The sequence below is a fragment of the Pinus tabuliformis genome, chromosome J (genome assembly GCF_031772625.1).
Source record: "Pinus tabuliformis cultivar Carrire ecotype Pingquan chromosome J, CPIR1, whole genome shotgun sequence".
NCBI lineage: Eukaryota > Viridiplantae > Streptophyta > Pinopsida > Pinales > Pinaceae > Pinus > Pinus tabuliformis.
Genome location: NC_142295.1, coordinates 965553670 through 965572164, shown reverse-complemented (window position 1 = coordinate 965572164; position 18495 = coordinate 965553670). Strand labels below are relative to the sequence as shown.

The following is an 18495-nucleotide window of genomic DNA, read 5'->3' as shown; positions in this document are numbered from 1 at the left end:
GGGTGGTAATGCATTTGGCAACTCATCCACAATAATATCAACAAAATCATTCAATAGAGTTTTGATTTCTTCAGATAAATCATCTGAGTTTGTGGATGTTAAAATTACCTTAGGTCTCCTTATGACATCAAAATGCATCTGTTCATCCTTCTTGACTTATTGTAGCAATTATTTCCCACTCATTAGCATAACACTGTTTCCAGTCGCTTCTTTTCCTGCTTCATCCTTCAATGGCAGCAGTATGTGTTTATTTCCATCCTTCTCCAGAGTGTAAGTATTTCTTCTCCCATCATGAATAGCTTTCCGATCAAACTGCCAAGGTCTTCCCAGCAATATGTGGCATACATCCATTGGCATTAAATCACACAATACCACATCCTTATAAGTACCAATCTGTATCTCTACCCTGTATTGTTCTGTCACAATAAGCTGATGTCCTTTTTGCAGCCATGATACTTTGTAAGGAGTAGGGTGTACTGTTTTCACTAGTCCTAACTTGTCCACCATTTCTGTAGAAACAAGGTTATCAGTTCTTCCACTATCAATTATCACTTTACAACATTTTCCTTTGGACTTGCATGTAGTTCTGAATAAACTCTTTCTCTGAGCTGGTTCTCTTGTCTCTTTCTCTGCCTTAAGCAATACCCTTTTCAACAATAAGGATTCTCCTACTTCAGGTGATTCTTCCTTGTCTGCAATTTGAGGTTTCTCTTCCCTTGCCTCGTCCACATTCACATTCCTCTGATTTGTTACTTATTACGAGGACAATCCCATGATCCATGTCCCCATTCTCCACACGTGTAACAACGAATTTCTCTTCACCAACCTCTTATTCTGGGTGCAAATCTTCCTCTACTAAATTCTCCTCTCTATGGTGGTCTACTACTTGAACTTCTTGCTTCACCCTGAGGGTACTTAAACCTTGATCTGGTAGTTCCTCTACCTCTTGTTGAACTTTTTCCTCTATTCCTCTTATTTTTCTTCCTCAACATCTTCTCTTCTGCCTTCAAAGCTGCTTGATAGGCATCTTCAATTGTCTTCAGACTCAGCGAGCTGATTTCATCATGTATGTCATATCTCAACCCATTTATGTATCTAGCTGCCTTTTCTACATCATCCTCTGCATGCCCTGCTCTAATGCTCAACTTATAAAATTATTTTGTGTATTCTTTGGCAGTCATTCCTTTTTGTCTCAAATTTTGTAACTGTCTGAAAACATTTAACTGATAATCTTTTGGCATAAATTTGGCTTTCAATTTACTTACCATTTTATCCCATTCTTTGATCTTGGACTTCCCTTTTCTTGCTCTGGATGTTTGTAATTCATCCCACCAGATAGCTGCATGACCGTTCAATCCGGTAACTGAAAATTTCACTTTCTTTTTGTCATAAACCTCCTCCTCATAGTCAAAATACTTGTCTAATGAATTGATCCAGTCCATCAATTCTTCTACATTGAGATTCCCGTCATACAAAGGTATTTCCACCTTTGGTCTTCCACTTGCTTTGGCCAATATCTTGATAACTTTGGAAGCTTCACTTTCATCCTCTTCTTCTTGCTCAGAAGATTCTTCTGTAGCACTGGCATTTCCTTCATCATGTGCTCTCCTCTGAGCAGTCTCCATCGTCTCCATCCTTATACGCAGATTTCGGATCTCATCCAGCAGAACTGCATTCGCTACAAGTCTTCCCCGACCTATGCCTCCTTCTCTCCTCGATGGCATGTTTATTGTAGCAAAACTTAATCTTTGTGCTCTTATAACAAAAATGGCGCAGGAGGTTGATGAAAATGGGGTGGTAGTCTGGAATTAGACTACAGTTAACTTTGTAACTAATCAGCTGCGCTTAAGCAGATTTTGTACGTGTATTCCCCACTGAGGGTCCCGCTTACCTGACCAATCACCATCGGTCCCTCGTTACTTCTCCTTTTGTTGAGCACTTCAATCTGTGCCATTGATCTCACTTGTCTAGATCCAACGGATATTCTGCTCATCAACTTACTCGGATGATCTACACTGTCTATTTGACCCATCCAATTGAACGGTTATCGCGCAATCTCGCGTGAATTCTTGCACGAACGATATCAGGTCGAGAGTGCACGAGAAAAGTGGTTTTCTCGTGCTATGTTTCAACCTCTAAGGTTGATCGCGTGAATTTTCCAAATACCATTTACGACCTTTTGGCCATGCGAGATACCTCTTCCCACTTATCAAATACAACCCACGTTTTTAATTCATACTTTAAGAAAGACGCTTAAGGAAAGGTTTAGTGCTTAAGCTCAGAATTAACGCTTAACACTAATTGATTGTGATTTATAAATGATATGTTTAAACAAAGAAAAATACCTGATTAGTCTAGAACGCCAATACACAAATACGAATGAATTTCTGCACTAAGATTAACATGCAACACCACACTTAATCATTTATTCAATAAAATGGAAATTACAGAGTCTTGGCCCTCTCGGCTCAATTACAACAGTTTGTATGACCTCTATTTCAATCTCAAACCCTATATCTCACTCAAAATCTCGCTTACTCACTCTGTTCTTGATCAACTAATCTCTCTATCATTACACCCTTTCCTCTTTTATGAATCAAATCCTATCCTGACTGCATTGACAACTCGATCCCTATTTTTATTAGTTTAACAATCAAATCCCTATTTCCAAGCTCTGAGACACACCTATACTAACAACTTATCTCTTAGTCTAAAAATAATACAGTGATCTAATTATTACAATAAATAAAGCAAAGATAAATTCGAGAGATCCAACCCTATCTACTAAAACTGATTTTGACCACTTAGGTCAATGAAATTCATCTCTTGTTAGCCACAACATGTGAACATATAATCACATTGCTGGCTAAGTTCAGATGCTCCTACATCAGAACATCTTAAAGAGGCAATGTGTCAAACACCGGTCTTAGCTACGTCAAACTTCACAAAAACTTTTATTGTGGAATGTGATGCTTTAGGAAATGGAGTTGGTGATGTTTTAATGCAAGAAGGAAGACTCATTTCTTTTGAAAGTCGTGCAATCAAAGGAAAATATTTACACAAATTTATTTATGACAAGGAAATGTTGGAAATACTACATGCACTAAAGCAATGGTGACCTTACCTAATGGGAAGACACTTCAAGGTAAAAACAGATCATGATAGTCTTAAATACTTTTTGGAACAAAAATTATCTTTAGAAGAGCAAAAAAAAATGGGTGACAAAGATGTTGGGTTATGAATTTGAAATAATCTACAAAAAAGGGAAGAAAAATGTTGTTGCAAATGCACTCTTAAGAAAGCATGAGGATGTGGAAGAATTTCTTTGTGTCATTTCTATTATCCAACCTGAGTGGATAACCGAAGCAACAGATGAATGGAAGAATGATGAAAAGTTTTGGTTACTCATTCAAAATTTCCAACAAGATCCCATTACATCTGATACATTTCGCTAGAAAAATGTTTCATTATGGTACACAGATCGCTTATATCTTTGTAAGAATTACCCACTCAAACAAAATATTCTTTTGGAATTTTACACCTCTCCCTTAGGAGGTCACTTAGGATTTTAAAAAACTTACCATAAGATCAAAACGATTTTTTTTTGGATGGCCTTAAATCTCATATTTAGAAGTTTGTGGCAGAATGTTTGGTTTTCCAATAAAATAAAGTTGAGACAATTAAGACCCCGAGTCTGTTACAATGTTTAGCCATTCCAAGTCAACGTTGGGAGCAGGTCACAATGGATTTTATCACAGATTTACCCAAGTTTGAAGGAAAGAGTGCCATCATGGTGGTAGTTGATAGACTTACCAAATATGCACACTTTTGTGCATTATCTCATCCTTTTAAAGCTAGTACAATTGCTATTGCATTTATGGAAACAATTCAAAAGTTTCATGAAATCCAAAGATTATAATAAGTGACAAAGAACCCATTTTCGGTGGAAATTTTTGGATGGAATTATTTTCTTGTCTTGGTACTCAATTAACTCATAGCTCATCTCATCATCCTCAATCTAATGGGAAAAATGAGATAGTGAACAAATGTTTGGAAGGATATCTTCATTGCTTTGTATCTAATAAAAAAAACACAATGGGTCAAGTGGTTACCTATAGCTGAATGGTGGTATAACACTTCCTTCCATACTACAACAAAAATGACCCCATTTATGGAGCTTTATGGATAGCATATACATCCATCACATCATATTTAAGAGAAAATTCTAAGGTTTAAGTAGTGGAAGATCACATCGAGCATCAACAAGAAGTTCTCCAACTCTTAAAGGATAAACTCACTCAGGCGCATAATCAAATGAAACAACAGGAAGATCAACATCACAATGAAAGAAGTTTTGATGCAAGTGACTAGGCATTTTTACGACAATAACCATACAAACAAATGTCTCTCAAGCAAGCTAAGAAGGAAAATAAATTATCACCCAAGTACTACAGTCCTTACAAGGTGTTGCAAAAGATTGGTACTATGGCATACAAATTAGAGTTTCTTGCATCTTCGCGAGTACACCCAGCTTTCCATGTTTCATGCTTAAAGAAGGTTATCGATGATAAGCTTGCAGTTCAAACAATGTTGCCAGAACTTGACGAAGAACGAAAAATTATATTTGAGCCTGAATCAGTCATGGAAACAAGAACCTAAAAACTACAAAATCGATCAAGTTCAGAGTATCTCATTAAATGGAAGAAATACTTGCTGGAGATTCGACATGGGAGGATGAGAATTTTATATAGAAGAATCCAAAACTACCTAAGCATTGAGGACAACAATTTTTTGAAGGAGAAGGGCATGTTAGGTCCCTATAATACTAGTGTATCCCCCTTATTATTATTATTGATGTACCATGTAGCCCCCATATTGTTATTGTTGTGCCCCATAGAAGCCCATTATTTTTATTGTTGTGCCCTTACATTATTGTTGTTATGTAGGCTCTGATTATATTGTGACCCCTTAGACTACTATATATACAAAAGAGGTCTTTTCATTTGTATCATATAAGAATTGTTTATTTATGTAATGTAAAGGAGGTTTGCCCCTCGAAGAGGATAATTTTTAAGTCGTTGATCTATCTATTTGTGAGGTGGTTGCATAACACATTCAAGAAATCCAGAGGCATGTTGCCTCCACCCTTCGTTTAACAAATGATGATCAACAATAAATAGGGAATCCAGACATTTGTTGCCTCCACCCTTCAACTAATTAATAACAATCGACCAAGTTTAGGGATTCCTTAGACTTACAACCTCCACTCTCTCTAGCCATCCAAAAACACACCATGGAAAATTTTAGGGGCTAATATTTGTAGGTGGGCTAATCTTCCATGATTTTTCCATAAAAAATATTTGTCAATTTCCATTTTTTATAAAAAGTAATTTGCCCAAATTTTACAATATAAAATTATTTTACCTTAAAAATCACCAATGATATATAAAGAGTATATATAAAATCATTATGAATTTGAATAATTTTACAAATACATTAATAAACATTTTATAGTTTGCATCTTATGGACTAATGATATTCGCCAATGTTTTTAAAATTCAAGACATTTTTCCATCCTTAAAATTGTCCTTGACACACCCACATACTCCATGGAGTCTAGAGGTCTCGCCTCCACCCTAGCAGCATGCAACAAAATGGTTCCACCCAATTAAGGGAATTCATAACCCATTGTTAAATGATAAGAAATGGGGACTTTCAGAGTTTCCTTTACCAAGAATCCAAGGGATAAACCTTTACCCTAGGCTATCAAGGGAATCTAGAGAATTCCATCTCCACCCTCTAGCTCCCTGAGGCATATGGATATTTACCCCCACCTGAAGGAGAACACCTCTAGTGCTCCTATTGATTCACCGAAGGATGATGGCACCTTGAGAGTAAAGGAAGAACTTAGACTCCTCCCAACACTTAAACTTGTTATTGTTTACCAAGAATAACAACACTCTAATTTGTTATTATTCCTTACAATCAAGCTCCCTCTGCTCTTTTCTCACTGTGCATGCATTACACTTTGTGCTGATCCTTTTCTGCTGCTCTCGAGCCTCCCTATTTTCTTTCCTCATTGAGAAAAACTAAGTTTTTTCCTATCTGCCACTGCTCTCCCTCGTTTTTCCCTCACTGAGCAAAATTGAGGTTTTTCTTCCTCTCTGTCACTGCTCTCCCTCCTTTTTTTCATGCTTGTGTCCTGGTTTCCTTGTTACATTTTCCCAATCCAACACGGGCTTTGTCCCTTGCCTATAGTTCATAAATTTACAACAACAATATCTGCAACACACCATTCCAAAGCATTTAAAGCTCAACAACTACCCTTCAATGGTTGTCCAAACTGTCCAGTTTTCTTTCTGCAAAAAGCATGTTGAATTTCCCAAGAAATTGACCTCCCTCAGTCCCTTTTTGGAATCCTTGTCCCTTACTTAGCCATTTTTAACTTGAAATGTACTTCCAATTATATATTTACATGGAAAAATCTAGCCGTCAACAGGTTGGGTTGTTAAACAAGCAAAGAAGGAAAAGGCTATAATTATGAAATTGGACTTACACAAGGAATATGATGTGTTGATTGGTCATATTTTCACTTTATTCTCATGAAAATTGGGCTTTTTGTTGATAATATTGAATGGATAATGGTTTGTGTGTCCTCTGCAATTTTTTCGGTATTAATCAATGGTTACCCATCGATTTTTTTCTGGCTCGCAGAGGACTTCGTTAAGGGTGCTCCTTGTCCCCTTTATTATTCATCTTAGTTATGGATGGGATGAGTCTAAAGATAAAGGAGGCACAATTACAAAGGTTATTCTGTGGGTTACAGGTATCTCAATCTGTCTCTGTTGCACATCTTTTTTGTTGTTGATGATGTATTAACATTTGGACAAGTATCTTGGGAGTAGTGGAAGACTTTTCATCACATACTCATTATATTTAGAGGTAAATTTGGTTTGATAATGAACGAGAATAAATCCCTATTGCTTCATTCCTCTGATGATTTGAAGGTCATTTGTCATATATCCAGGTTTTTAAATGTTGAGGTCTCACATATTGATGATTGTATTACATATTTGGGTTTCATATTGAAACCCAACAAATATAGGATCTCTGACTAGGGATAGTTACTGGAAAAGTTTCAAAAACGCTTTCTCTTTGGACTCACTATTGGCTCTCTCTGGGAGGTCGGTACATCTTAATTCAATATGTATTACAATATCTGTCTATATACTGGATGCATTGTTTTTGTCTTCCTTCATATTATGTTATTAACAAAATTAAAGCTATCATGGCGTACTTTCTTTGGTTTGGAAATAAGGGACACAAGAAATATCACCTAGTTAATTTTGATGCCATAACAAAAGGGAAAGATGTTGGATGATGGGGTATCATGGATTTGAAAAAGTTTGGTTGGGATTTACTAACAAAATCTCTATGGAGGGACATTTTTGTTAAAGGTTTTTGGCAAGATATTATTGCAAAAAATATTTGAAAGGAAGATCCTTCATAGAATGGTACAAAAGGGGTGTGATTGGGGTAAGATATGGCTCCTATATTTGGAAGAGCTTATTCAAGGTCAACAAATGGTTTCCTGGTAAGATGCACCAGTCCTTTGGTAGGGGAAAGAAAATATTGATTGGTTTTGAATCAATTATGGGTGTTAGTCCCTCATATAATTTTAATCTTAGCCTCATAAATGCTCTTCACACAAGACACATATTCTTCCTGGATCAACCAATCAGGTGAAGGCGGATGGATCTTCCATACCTGGTGTGGAAGAGTGCAGATGAGATCAGATTTTTGGGAGGGAATGCAATATCCTGGAAACACATCGTATAAGAGTTCCACTTGGTTGGTTTCATGAAGAAGGCTTCAAGTGACTCTTTAGCTTGGAATAGTGTTATGAAAAAGGGTTTGGTGGTGGTTTCTGATATTTGCCACTATATTCTTGTAGTGTCAACCCCTTAACAAACTTGTGTTAGTACAAGAAAGCTTGGAGGTGGAATGTTCCTTTGAAGGTGATCGTCTTCTACTAGCTAGTTTGGAAAAAAAAAATCCTTACCTGGGACAACATCTATAAAAGTGGATATCAGGGCCCAGGTTGGTGTGTATTTTGTTGCATGGAATAGGAAAGTGTCATGCACTTGTTCATTTAGCGCCCCTTGTATGTTGACGGTTTGGGCACACATTTTAAATTGTGCTCAAATTCCATAGATGGGTACCTTTGATTTTGTGGAAATTTTCTATCGGCGATGGTTTAGTAGGAGAGGAAAACATAATGTTCTTTCGTTGTATATTTCCTGGGAGATTTGGTGAGCAAGAAACTTAGCGATTTTTGAAGATAGGCCTCTTAATTTCTTCAGAATTTGCTCTAATATTTTGGCTTGGTTGTCGACTGGGGCCGATAAAATTTTGAGTACTTTGTTTCCTCAAATGCAGGCGATCTTCCCAACCAGTTTCTTTAATGGCGCAACTAGGATGGTAGGCGTTGTTGTGGGGAATGGCCGAGGATTAATCCTTTAATACATTTTCTTCTTTTATTGTATGGAGGTTTGGGCTTGAACTCCAAGGACGAATTATTAGCTATTTGGGGTTTGTTGGTTTTTGCTAAGTGTGTACAACACATAATATTTTTGTGTATAGGGATTATAGTTCTACCGTTGATGTAATAGATGGGAGGTCCTCCCTTTCAACTCCCTCCTTGGTTGGCTGGATGGAGCGTATTGAGTTCCTCAAGTAGTCTTTTGTGCATATCACATTCTTACATGTGTATAGGGAGCTCAACATGGTGGCAGTCAGATTGTCAAAGCATGGTTTGGTTGCTGAAACATGCTCTATACATTACCCTTTTTTTGTTGATGGAAAGAAGGTGGCTAAAGGAATTTTTTGAATTATAATAATTATGTTTTCAGGTTGTTCAAGTGGTCTATATATACTTTTTGGATGATGTTTTTTTCTTGCAACCTTTTGGTTGTTTGGAGTGACACATTATGTGGTATATCCAGGCGATCTGGATTGAGTTTAGATCTTTGTTATTTTTAATATATTAGCTTTGGATCCAGTGGATACTTGGGAGTCAATAATGTCTTTTTTCACGAACAATGTTTTTGAGAATTCTTGGATTATGTATTGGGACTACTTCTAAGTTTTTTCTTTTTGGAAAAAAATAAAGTTTTTTAGACATAAAAATTATGATAAAATAAATAATTACTACCTACTTTTTTATATGAAATCAATTTACATTTATATTGATATTTGTATTAAATATTATGTATAGGATTAGATTAGACATTACTCTTTATTATATATATATATATATATATATATATATAATATTTTATAGTAATGATTAACTTAGGATAATTGTTTATTTACATACATATTTTTTATTGAAAATTCTTTTATTAAAAAATAAAAATTACTTTTAATAAGTTAAAACCATGTTGAGTTTCATGTAGAGTGGAGGTAGGAAAGATTACTATTGAAAACATTGTGGGAGGAGGAGGAAGATGGTGATTGCAGGACTGTCAGAAGCAAACAGTTTATTCCCCAGGGTTCTTCTCCCTGCTTACGAAAGCGCTACCTCCCACGATTGCAAAGGAGGGATTGCAGATGCAACCCACATCATACGCAATAATAGAGAATGGATACAACAACTACTCACGGATCACGATGCTTTGCTTTTCAGAGGTTTCCTTGACAGATTGGTTGCAGATTTCAGCTCCTTTGTTAAAATGCTTGGGTGGGAGGAGCAACCGTATAAGGGTTTTGTTCCCAGAAAAAGGGCGGAGGACTGTGTATACACCGCCAATGAAACTCCCCTGCATGAGCGGAAAGGTTTCCACCATGAAATGACTTGGGGAGGAGGAGCATTGGCTAGGGTATATGAATCTACCCTTTGCAGTGTCGACGCACACCAGACCAGAGGTAGGGGGAGCAAAGGGGCAACCGGGAAGGGAGTCCGAGTTTCCCAAAGACCAGCAGCGAACAGGTTCCTCCACAAACTGGGATGCGATTCCCTTGAGGTCGATCGCCCACTATACAGGCCATGGCTGAATGCGCCCCTCCTGATCCATTGCGATTCATCCAGAGCGGGACAAGTGATCATAGGAAAGGGCAATAGGTACCTGTTCTGTCCAGATCCAACAACCAACAAAGATTTAATAAATGACATTTGGACGGTTTGGGTAGTGCAAGATGAGTGCTAGGTTATCAGTCCAGGTAAAAATAATGTAGATCTGTCCTTAACAGATCTTGAGGTGAGCCCAACTATTTTCGTCAAGACCAAAACACTGCATGCGTTCTATCTGCAGGGGAGGAAAAAGGCACTAGAGCTGAGGGCAGATGTATCAGGATATCAGAACCAAAGCGGTGAAAACAAAATCCAATCACTGGCATCAAGGATTAAGTATGGAGGTAAGCGTCCGCAGAACTGGATCTATGACGATGAGATGACCATCAAGGAGAGATCTGACTCGCTGTCCCCCACCACAACCCTGATTCCAACTAGGTAAAAGCGGCGCACTGGACGAGGGATGGACACTCCAAAAAAAGCAGTGACCATAACGTGGGGAACACAGAACATACTCTGCAGTGAAGAGAAGCTACTAAACCCTGGACAAAATCTGGATCTTCGATAAGTACCCTCAGTTTTCAAGTCTTAGTCAAAACCCTTGCCGGGAAAACACATTTACTTTGGGTAAATGGCAATGACTTGGTGAAGCATCTGAAGAATCTCATCATGCAACAAGTGGGATACCCCACCAGCTCACAAAATCTGCTACATGAGGGTAGAGCATTATAGGATACCAAGTACCTCAGGGATTACAAAATCGCATCTTTGACAACAATTATTCTCAATCTGAGAATAAGAGGGGGTGCGGTAGACAACAACAGAACTCCCTATAGGGGTGAGGGAAGTGGGTTTGGTACAATAAAAAAATGCAGGAATATATAAGGGGAAAAAATAGGGAACATATCCTTCAAAAACATTCTCCAGGCGAAAAATATAGCCGAAACAACACCAAAACAAACAGATATGGAAGCAAGGCCATGCATTGTGGAACAGCTGAATCACACCCCAGAATACAGCATAGATATACCAGAAACAGATGAGCACTGCACCATATATGAAAAACAAGCAATAATAGGTAGATTCAACTGCTTTTGGCCCAAACCTGTTGATCTATTCCACTGGATTTTCACAAATTGGACTCTATATTGTGAAATACATCTCTGCGCCAAGGGGTTTTTCATAGTGAACTAGACTTGGTAATACAGGAAGGACCTTGGTTCTGGGGGTCCACGGGACTCTTCATCACACCATGGTTCCCAAAATTTGATGCAAATAAAATGGTTGTCTCTAAGATGCCAGTCTGGGTATGCCTTCACAATCTCCCAATACACTTCTGAAGTCAACAAGTACTAGCAGGAATCGGTAATACAATTGGGCGTTACATCAAAATGGACACCCAAAGACTGGAGGAAAGAATCTATACTTTTGCACGAATATGTGTGGAAGTAGACCTTAGCAAAGGCTTGCCATATCAAATCCAATTGAAGCATAGACAGAGGTGCTGGATACAGGTTTTAGATTATGAAAATACAACATTCAGATGTAGAACTTGCCGACAAACAGGACACCTACAAAGCATGTGTCCAACAACGAAAAAAGACACTCGTAGGAAGAAGAAAACAGGGAAACAGGCCAAGGGATGGCAATTACCCCACCTCTCTTGGAGGATGAGGAGGAAGAAGAGGTGGAACGTGCCACCCCCAACGTGAGCAATAAGACGAACAAAGAACCGGAAGTAGAAGACATAAATCCACAAGAACCCATGGGCTTACAGTCAGCAAGGATACCAAAAGCAATGGATACCAGTAGATCCAAGCGACAACACACATCAAACACATCAGATTCTGATAAAGACAACCCCCAACCTGTGGTAGATATAGCACTAGCACTTATATCTCCAAGAGAGACTCGAGGGGGTGGAGAAAGGTTGAGAAGAAAAAAGGGCGAAAAGCTTGACTTTTCCCCCATCTATACTCTTTCCACTTGTTTCTTTTCATTTTTTATTTTTCTTTGGTTTCCTTGAAAACTGGTTCAACACCTCAGCATATGCTTTTTAGCCTCTACAAAATGTAATTTTATCTTATGAATAAAATTACGACTTTTTCCACGGAAAAAAAAAAAAAGTTAAAACCATGCTATTCAAATAAATTAATAAGTTAAAATTTAATATATAAAAATATTTAATAAAAATGAAAATTTATCCTTTAAAATAGTTACTTTTATACTAGATAATAAATTAATTTTCATTCACAAATAATATTTGATAATTAATATCTAAATTATAATTAATTTTACAATCAAATATTAAAATTAAAATAAAACAATAACATTTAATGAATAAAAAATATAATAATCATTATATAAAATAAATTGATTAACCGATATAATAATAGTTATATAGTTAGAGATAATATGTGTGATCCATCCAACATTTCGAATGATGACTTTATCCATTAATCAATAAAAAAATATAATAATAATTATATAAAATAAAATGATTAATCAATAAACAATATAATAATAGTTATGTAGTTAGAGATGACTTTATCCATTAATCAATAAAAAATATAATAATAATTATATAAAATAAAATGATTAATCAATAAACAATATAATAATAGTTATGTAGTTAGAGATTTTCGGAATATCAGTGTGTAATATATGTGATCTATCCAACATTTGGAATGGTGACTTTATCTATTACAAGGCTTTCTTTGGTCTTGATGATAGATGGAGTCATCATCGAAAACGTTGGATAGATCACACATATTACACAATGCTATTCCAAAAATCTTTAATAATATAATCAACCGTAAAAGTCTCCAATCACTCAATGATTACATATAAAAGATAAAATACCGAAAAAAATTATTCTTAAAATAAACCCACTTGATTTTTCATTAACGATGAAAACATTGACCTGATCGAATATTTATATAAAAATATGAAAAAATTAAAAAAAGGAAAACAAAACACACACATAATATGTTTTGTACAATATATTAAAGAATCGAATTTCAAAAAATCAAAAGGCATGAAATTATTAATAAAAAGATTGTCCTCTAAGATTTAGGAAGTACTGTCAGAGATATGGTGTCTAAAAATCTACGTGTAGACACTCCCACGTGGATAATGAAGTTAGAACATAGAAAGAAATTGATAAAAAATCTCAGAATGTCAAAAAGTTGTAAATATGGTTTCTTAAAAATTTATTGGTAGACACTCGGTAAGGGCTAATGAGCTTGTTATTGGGCATTAAATTTTTGCTTAGCTGCAAGCTTGATAGCCATATAGTTTTTGGTGGGGACGGAGTGTTCGGAAAGCAACGCGCGCGTCTGTTTTATATGGCTATCGAGCTTGCAGCTAATCTGGCATTTAATGCCCGATAGCAGGCTCGTTAGCCCTTTCAGTAGACACTCTGTGACAGCATCTAGTAGGCTTAATGATTGAGATGGGGCATTGGCTTCAAACCACGTGGATAATGAAGTTGGAACATAAAAATAAATTAGAAAAAAAGTTTAGAAGGGAAAAAAACAAATTCAGGATTATATAATAAAATTAGAAATTGGGTTTGGAGTATGTACTAAAATTAATAGCAGAAAACCTAGAGGCATATGGCATGAGTGAAAGCATGCCCCTTACAGACTACCAACTAGTAATTTGAAATCATTTTTCTTACCGACTACCAACTAGTAATTTCAAGTGGCATGGTTTCCTTAGAACAAGAGTGATGAATCAAGCTACATTTGAAAATAGCAGAAGTGATGGCTATTCTCACCACTGATTTTACAACTAAGTTATGATAGACTTCGCCACTATATATATATATATATATATATATATATACACTAGTGAGAAATTACACCAGTTATTTTATTTAAAAATTGCACAATCATTTTTTTTATAGAGAGAAATAGTATTTGCAAAATATTAAAATATAGTTGGGCTTGGAGTATGTTCTAAAACTGCTTTTGATTGGCTAAGTAAACATGCTAACTGCCAAGACCTAGAGACGTTTGGCAGTAGTGAAAGCTTGCCTCCTATAGACCACCAACTGATTATTCCAAGTGATGTAGTTTTCCTATAATAATGATAAATCAACCTACCATAGCTGATAGCAGCTAGAAATAAGGGTCTCTGCTAGTTGTGGTCTTCTCACCTGTATGAAAAAAAATATTAAAATACAAACCAGAAAAAGATGCAGGCGTCCATCCAATCCGGATAAGTCCAATGTCAACACTGTGTATTCATTGGGATAATCTTGAGATCAACGCCTCGTAGGATTCCTATATATTTATATATATGCATGAAGATTTTTATAATGCTTAATAATTCATTTCTTAGAAAAGGAAACGTTCAAAGCAACCAAATCGTTAAGGTTTGGTGTATGAAAAATCTGTAACTCCATGAGAAAGGAATGCGCCATTTGATAGAAGTTGCAGTGATCACTCACCGAACTTGGATCCTGCTGAGAAATACTGTACTTCAGATTCACCGATCTGCTTGATCACCAGAATTGATTGAAGATAAAGGTGCGAATCGAAATCAAGTGGAGGGCAGATTAGAGAATTAAAGCTTGTCTGGATCGCCTCCACTGGAAGGATGGAGGTCATGAATTTGATCAGGTTTGGACTGTGTGAGGATATATTGGACGAAAATGTAGGGAAAATCAGGCATTGACCAGCAATCTTTTTCTCACAGAGAATTAGTTATCTTAGAGAAAACTTCAACCGCTGATACAGAGCCTGAATATGGCTACAGAATTGACTTCTAGCCAAATGAATGAGAGATTTCAAGAAAATGTTCCTGATAAAGAAAAAGTCTGTTTGAAAGACATGGAAGAGGGCAGAATTGAAAGCCATGTTGTTGGACGAATTGTTCATGGGTCATGCATGCCATCTCTTACGTTTGTTCGGAAGGTAAGATTCTGAATGGGTGTATCTTCCATGGTGATCTTTTCTGGTTAGTTGTTTTTATTTTTTAAATTGTAACAAAAATTTATGGACAATCAATAACTTCGAAAGATCCATTGTAGGGTTGGTGAATTCTTGTTCTCTTACACATAAGAAGAGGGAAATTGCATTTTCTGAGACGTGGGTACTGTCGCAATAGACACTAATCTGTTAACTTTCAAGATATTTTAACTTGAACATATTTAGTGCAGGTGTTAGCAGAAATTATTGGGACATTTTTCCTGATATTTTCAGGATGTGGATCAGTCGTTATTGATCAGAAAAGCGATCATTCCATCACTCATCTGGGTGTATCGCTTGTTTGGGGAATGGCAGTAATGATCATAATTTATGCCATAGGTCATATTTCTGGAGCTCATCTCAACCCTGCAGTGACTCTTGCCTCTGCACTCGTGCGAAGATTTCCTTGGGCTCAAGTATGTATACAATTGTTTTAGGCAAATTAACATATTGACGGAGATGGTTAAACTTATGTTGATTGTAGATTTTAGAATATTTGAGAGTCAAAGGGATGTTAATTAATCAATTTTTTTTTAATAGTCAGATTCAGAGTATTTCCTAGTATTTTTGAAATTCAACAATAATATAATTTAGCACTAGACATCTTTATGTTCATTGCATATTTTATGAATTTGACATATTTTTGAAATCTGCAATCAACATAAGTTCAACGCTCAGAATACTAGATATCTTTATGTTGATTTCAGATCCTTTGAATTTGACATATTCCCGAAATCTGCAACGTTTAACACTCCGGGATGGTTATGTTGATTACAGATTTCAGAAATATAACAAATGAAAAAAAAAATGAAATATGGTTTTGTATGGGATTAAAATCACAGGTTCCAGGCTACATAGGAGCTCAGATTTTTGCATCAATATCTGCTGGATTTGTCCTCCGTTTGATGTTTGGAGAAGTGGCACACATAGCAGCCACAGTACCTACTGGCTCAGACATGCAGTCCTTCCTTCTAGAAATACTTATCACGTTTTTCTTAATGTTTGTGGTTTCTGCTGTCTCTACTGATACCAAAGCGGTATCTATTTCTGACTACCCTCGATTTCTTGACCTTTTTATATCCATTTAATAAGGATGAGATATGCTTGCACATGCCATTAAATTTCTTATTACAGTAACTGCGAATTTCCAATGGAACAGATAGGAGAATTGGCAGGACTGGCAGTTGGAACAACGATTGCAATGAATGTAATCATAGCTGGGTATTGGTTCTCTGCCCTCATGATTCTTATCTGCTTTGGCAATATTTACTGGAAGAACCACCATTAATAATGCCATATCAGTACTAACAAGTGCAGAGATAACATGATATTTATTATTTGTCCAGACCAATTTCAGGAGCTTCAATGAATCCTGCAAGGACAATAGGCTCTGCGGTGGCTGGCAACAAATATACAAGCATTTGGATATACATGGTTGCACCTGTAATCGGTGCTGTAATGGGTGCATTGTGTTATAACATGATTCGCTTGACTGATAAGCCCGTGCGAGAAATTGAAAAGAGTGGGTCGTTCCTGAGGAGCTTGCGCTCCAGAAACCCAAAATAACTAACTCGCATGAATCTTTCATTTCCAGTAGCGGCTTGCTGCAGTCGAATTGGAGAGAGAATGGAGACGAGGAGTTGTAATTATTTGGATATAGAAACTCTTTCAAATGTAACATGTAAAGCATCTTTTATGCGAGTGCGGTTAAATTGGCAACAATTTGGTTTCCTGGTATGTTCATGCATCATATGTGGCAAACTTATGTATCTATATATTAAATATATAAGTTTTGTTTTACAATTAATTTTTATAAGAGAATATTTCAATCATGTCTCATAATAAAAAAAATTAAATAATCAGAAGGAATCTTTCATATTTACTTAAAATTAATCTCTTAAGTCGTTTATTAGCATCTAGTTTTTCATAACACATGAAACCATTCAAACATTACTTTACAATAATGCTAAAATTTCAATCTCTTAAGTCATTTATTAGCATCTGATTCTTCATAACACATATGAAACCATTCATATAAAGACAAACATTATTTTACAATAATACTAAAATTACAATCTTTAGTGTGATTGTTGTCATATAAACATAAATAAGAGCGGTTGCAAGAGCACTAGAGATTGCAAGTGAGATAGCTAGGTGTGTGTAATGGCTAAATATGTGTGAAGGTTACACTTATGTAAATTTCGCAGCTTTATTTCAATGATTTAATAAGTTGTAAAAGTTGAAGCTCATGAATGAAGTAATGGAAAGGCAAGAAGTTAATGATACAACATTTTAATCTAGTTACTTATATAATCAATAATTCAAATTAGTTTAAAATTTTCATAATGAAACAAGAAATATTAGAAGTAGAATAAAAGCAAATTCCATCCAACCAAAAACGTTAGCAGCAAAATAAAAGAAAACTTTGTGAAGAAATCAAGTTGTGAAGGCTTACCCACATAGGAGCACTGCAAACAATGCAATAAACACTATATATTAGGTTATGAAGCAATATTTTCTAGGGAACAAAAACAAGAGTGAAAAAACACACTATTGTGGGAAATACCATAGGGAAACAAGGGAGGGAAAGACCATAGGACAATAAGGGAAGAAGGAGATTTTGTTACCTGATAAAAAATCCAACCCTGGGAGTGTACACAGTGTGCTTGGCCATTTTTCATCAAAGCATGATCAATTGGCCATAAAAAAAGTCTCTAACATGGGAAATTATATGGAAAAGAGTTAGACAGGGTTTGGGAATTTGTACTCTTTACATAGACAGTGAGGAAACGATGAAACACTTACTGGCAAAGTGCCTATATGCTAAGCACATTTGGTCTAAGTCTAAAGTGGAGGTTCTAACCCAAGTTGAGAATGTATAGACAAGTAAAACAATGGAGGATTGTTTAAAGTGTTGGATGATAAAAAAGGAACCGACATAATTGAGAGAAATACCCTGCTTGTCTATATGGGGACTTTGGATGGCAAGGAAATCCATGATCTATGAAGATAAATTTATTCTACCCATTCAATGCTTTTCAAGGTTCTACAAATCAAGGCCACTGCTTTAGCTTGTTGGATGCCTAGAAGTAAGAGAGAAAAAATGACATTCCCTTGGATCTAGATACTAATAAAACTCAGGTACATAGCTTCTTTGATGGAGCAAGATAGGACCCATAAAATTACACTAGCGTTCGGGGAATATTGGGAGACATTCAAATAATAGTGCAAAATTTTTGGCTTTAGAATTCTTCTCACAAAAGCTGTGGAAATGAACATCATACATATTCAACTATGGAAATGAACATCAAATATATTCAAAGCTTTAGAGCCCATAAAGGTTATTTTTCCAGTATCTTTTAGGTAGTGACTAAATGCATAGCATGGACATTGGAAAATATATGTATGAAAATGTAGTATATTTTCAGTAACAAAGAGCCATGGTGA

The 18495-nt window shown here is 36.0% G+C and overlaps 1 protein-coding gene across 1 annotated transcript; it reads left to right on the top strand.

Moving 5' to 3' along the window:
• Window positions 1-14476: 14476 nt before the first annotated feature.
• On the top strand, window positions 14477-16749 carry LOC149230047 (aquaporin NIP1-1-like). The gene is made up of 5 exons (XM_089375990.1): window positions 14477-14994; window positions 15240-15464; window positions 15891-16085; window positions 16208-16269; window positions 16395-16749. Exons 1-5 carry the CDS (start codon window positions 14827-14829, stop codon window positions 16612-16614), a joined length of 870 nt encoding a protein of 289 aa, XP_089232116.1. The 5' UTR covers window positions 14477-14826; the 3' UTR covers window positions 16615-16749.
• The last annotated feature ends 1746 nt before the right edge of the window (window positions 16750-18495 follow it).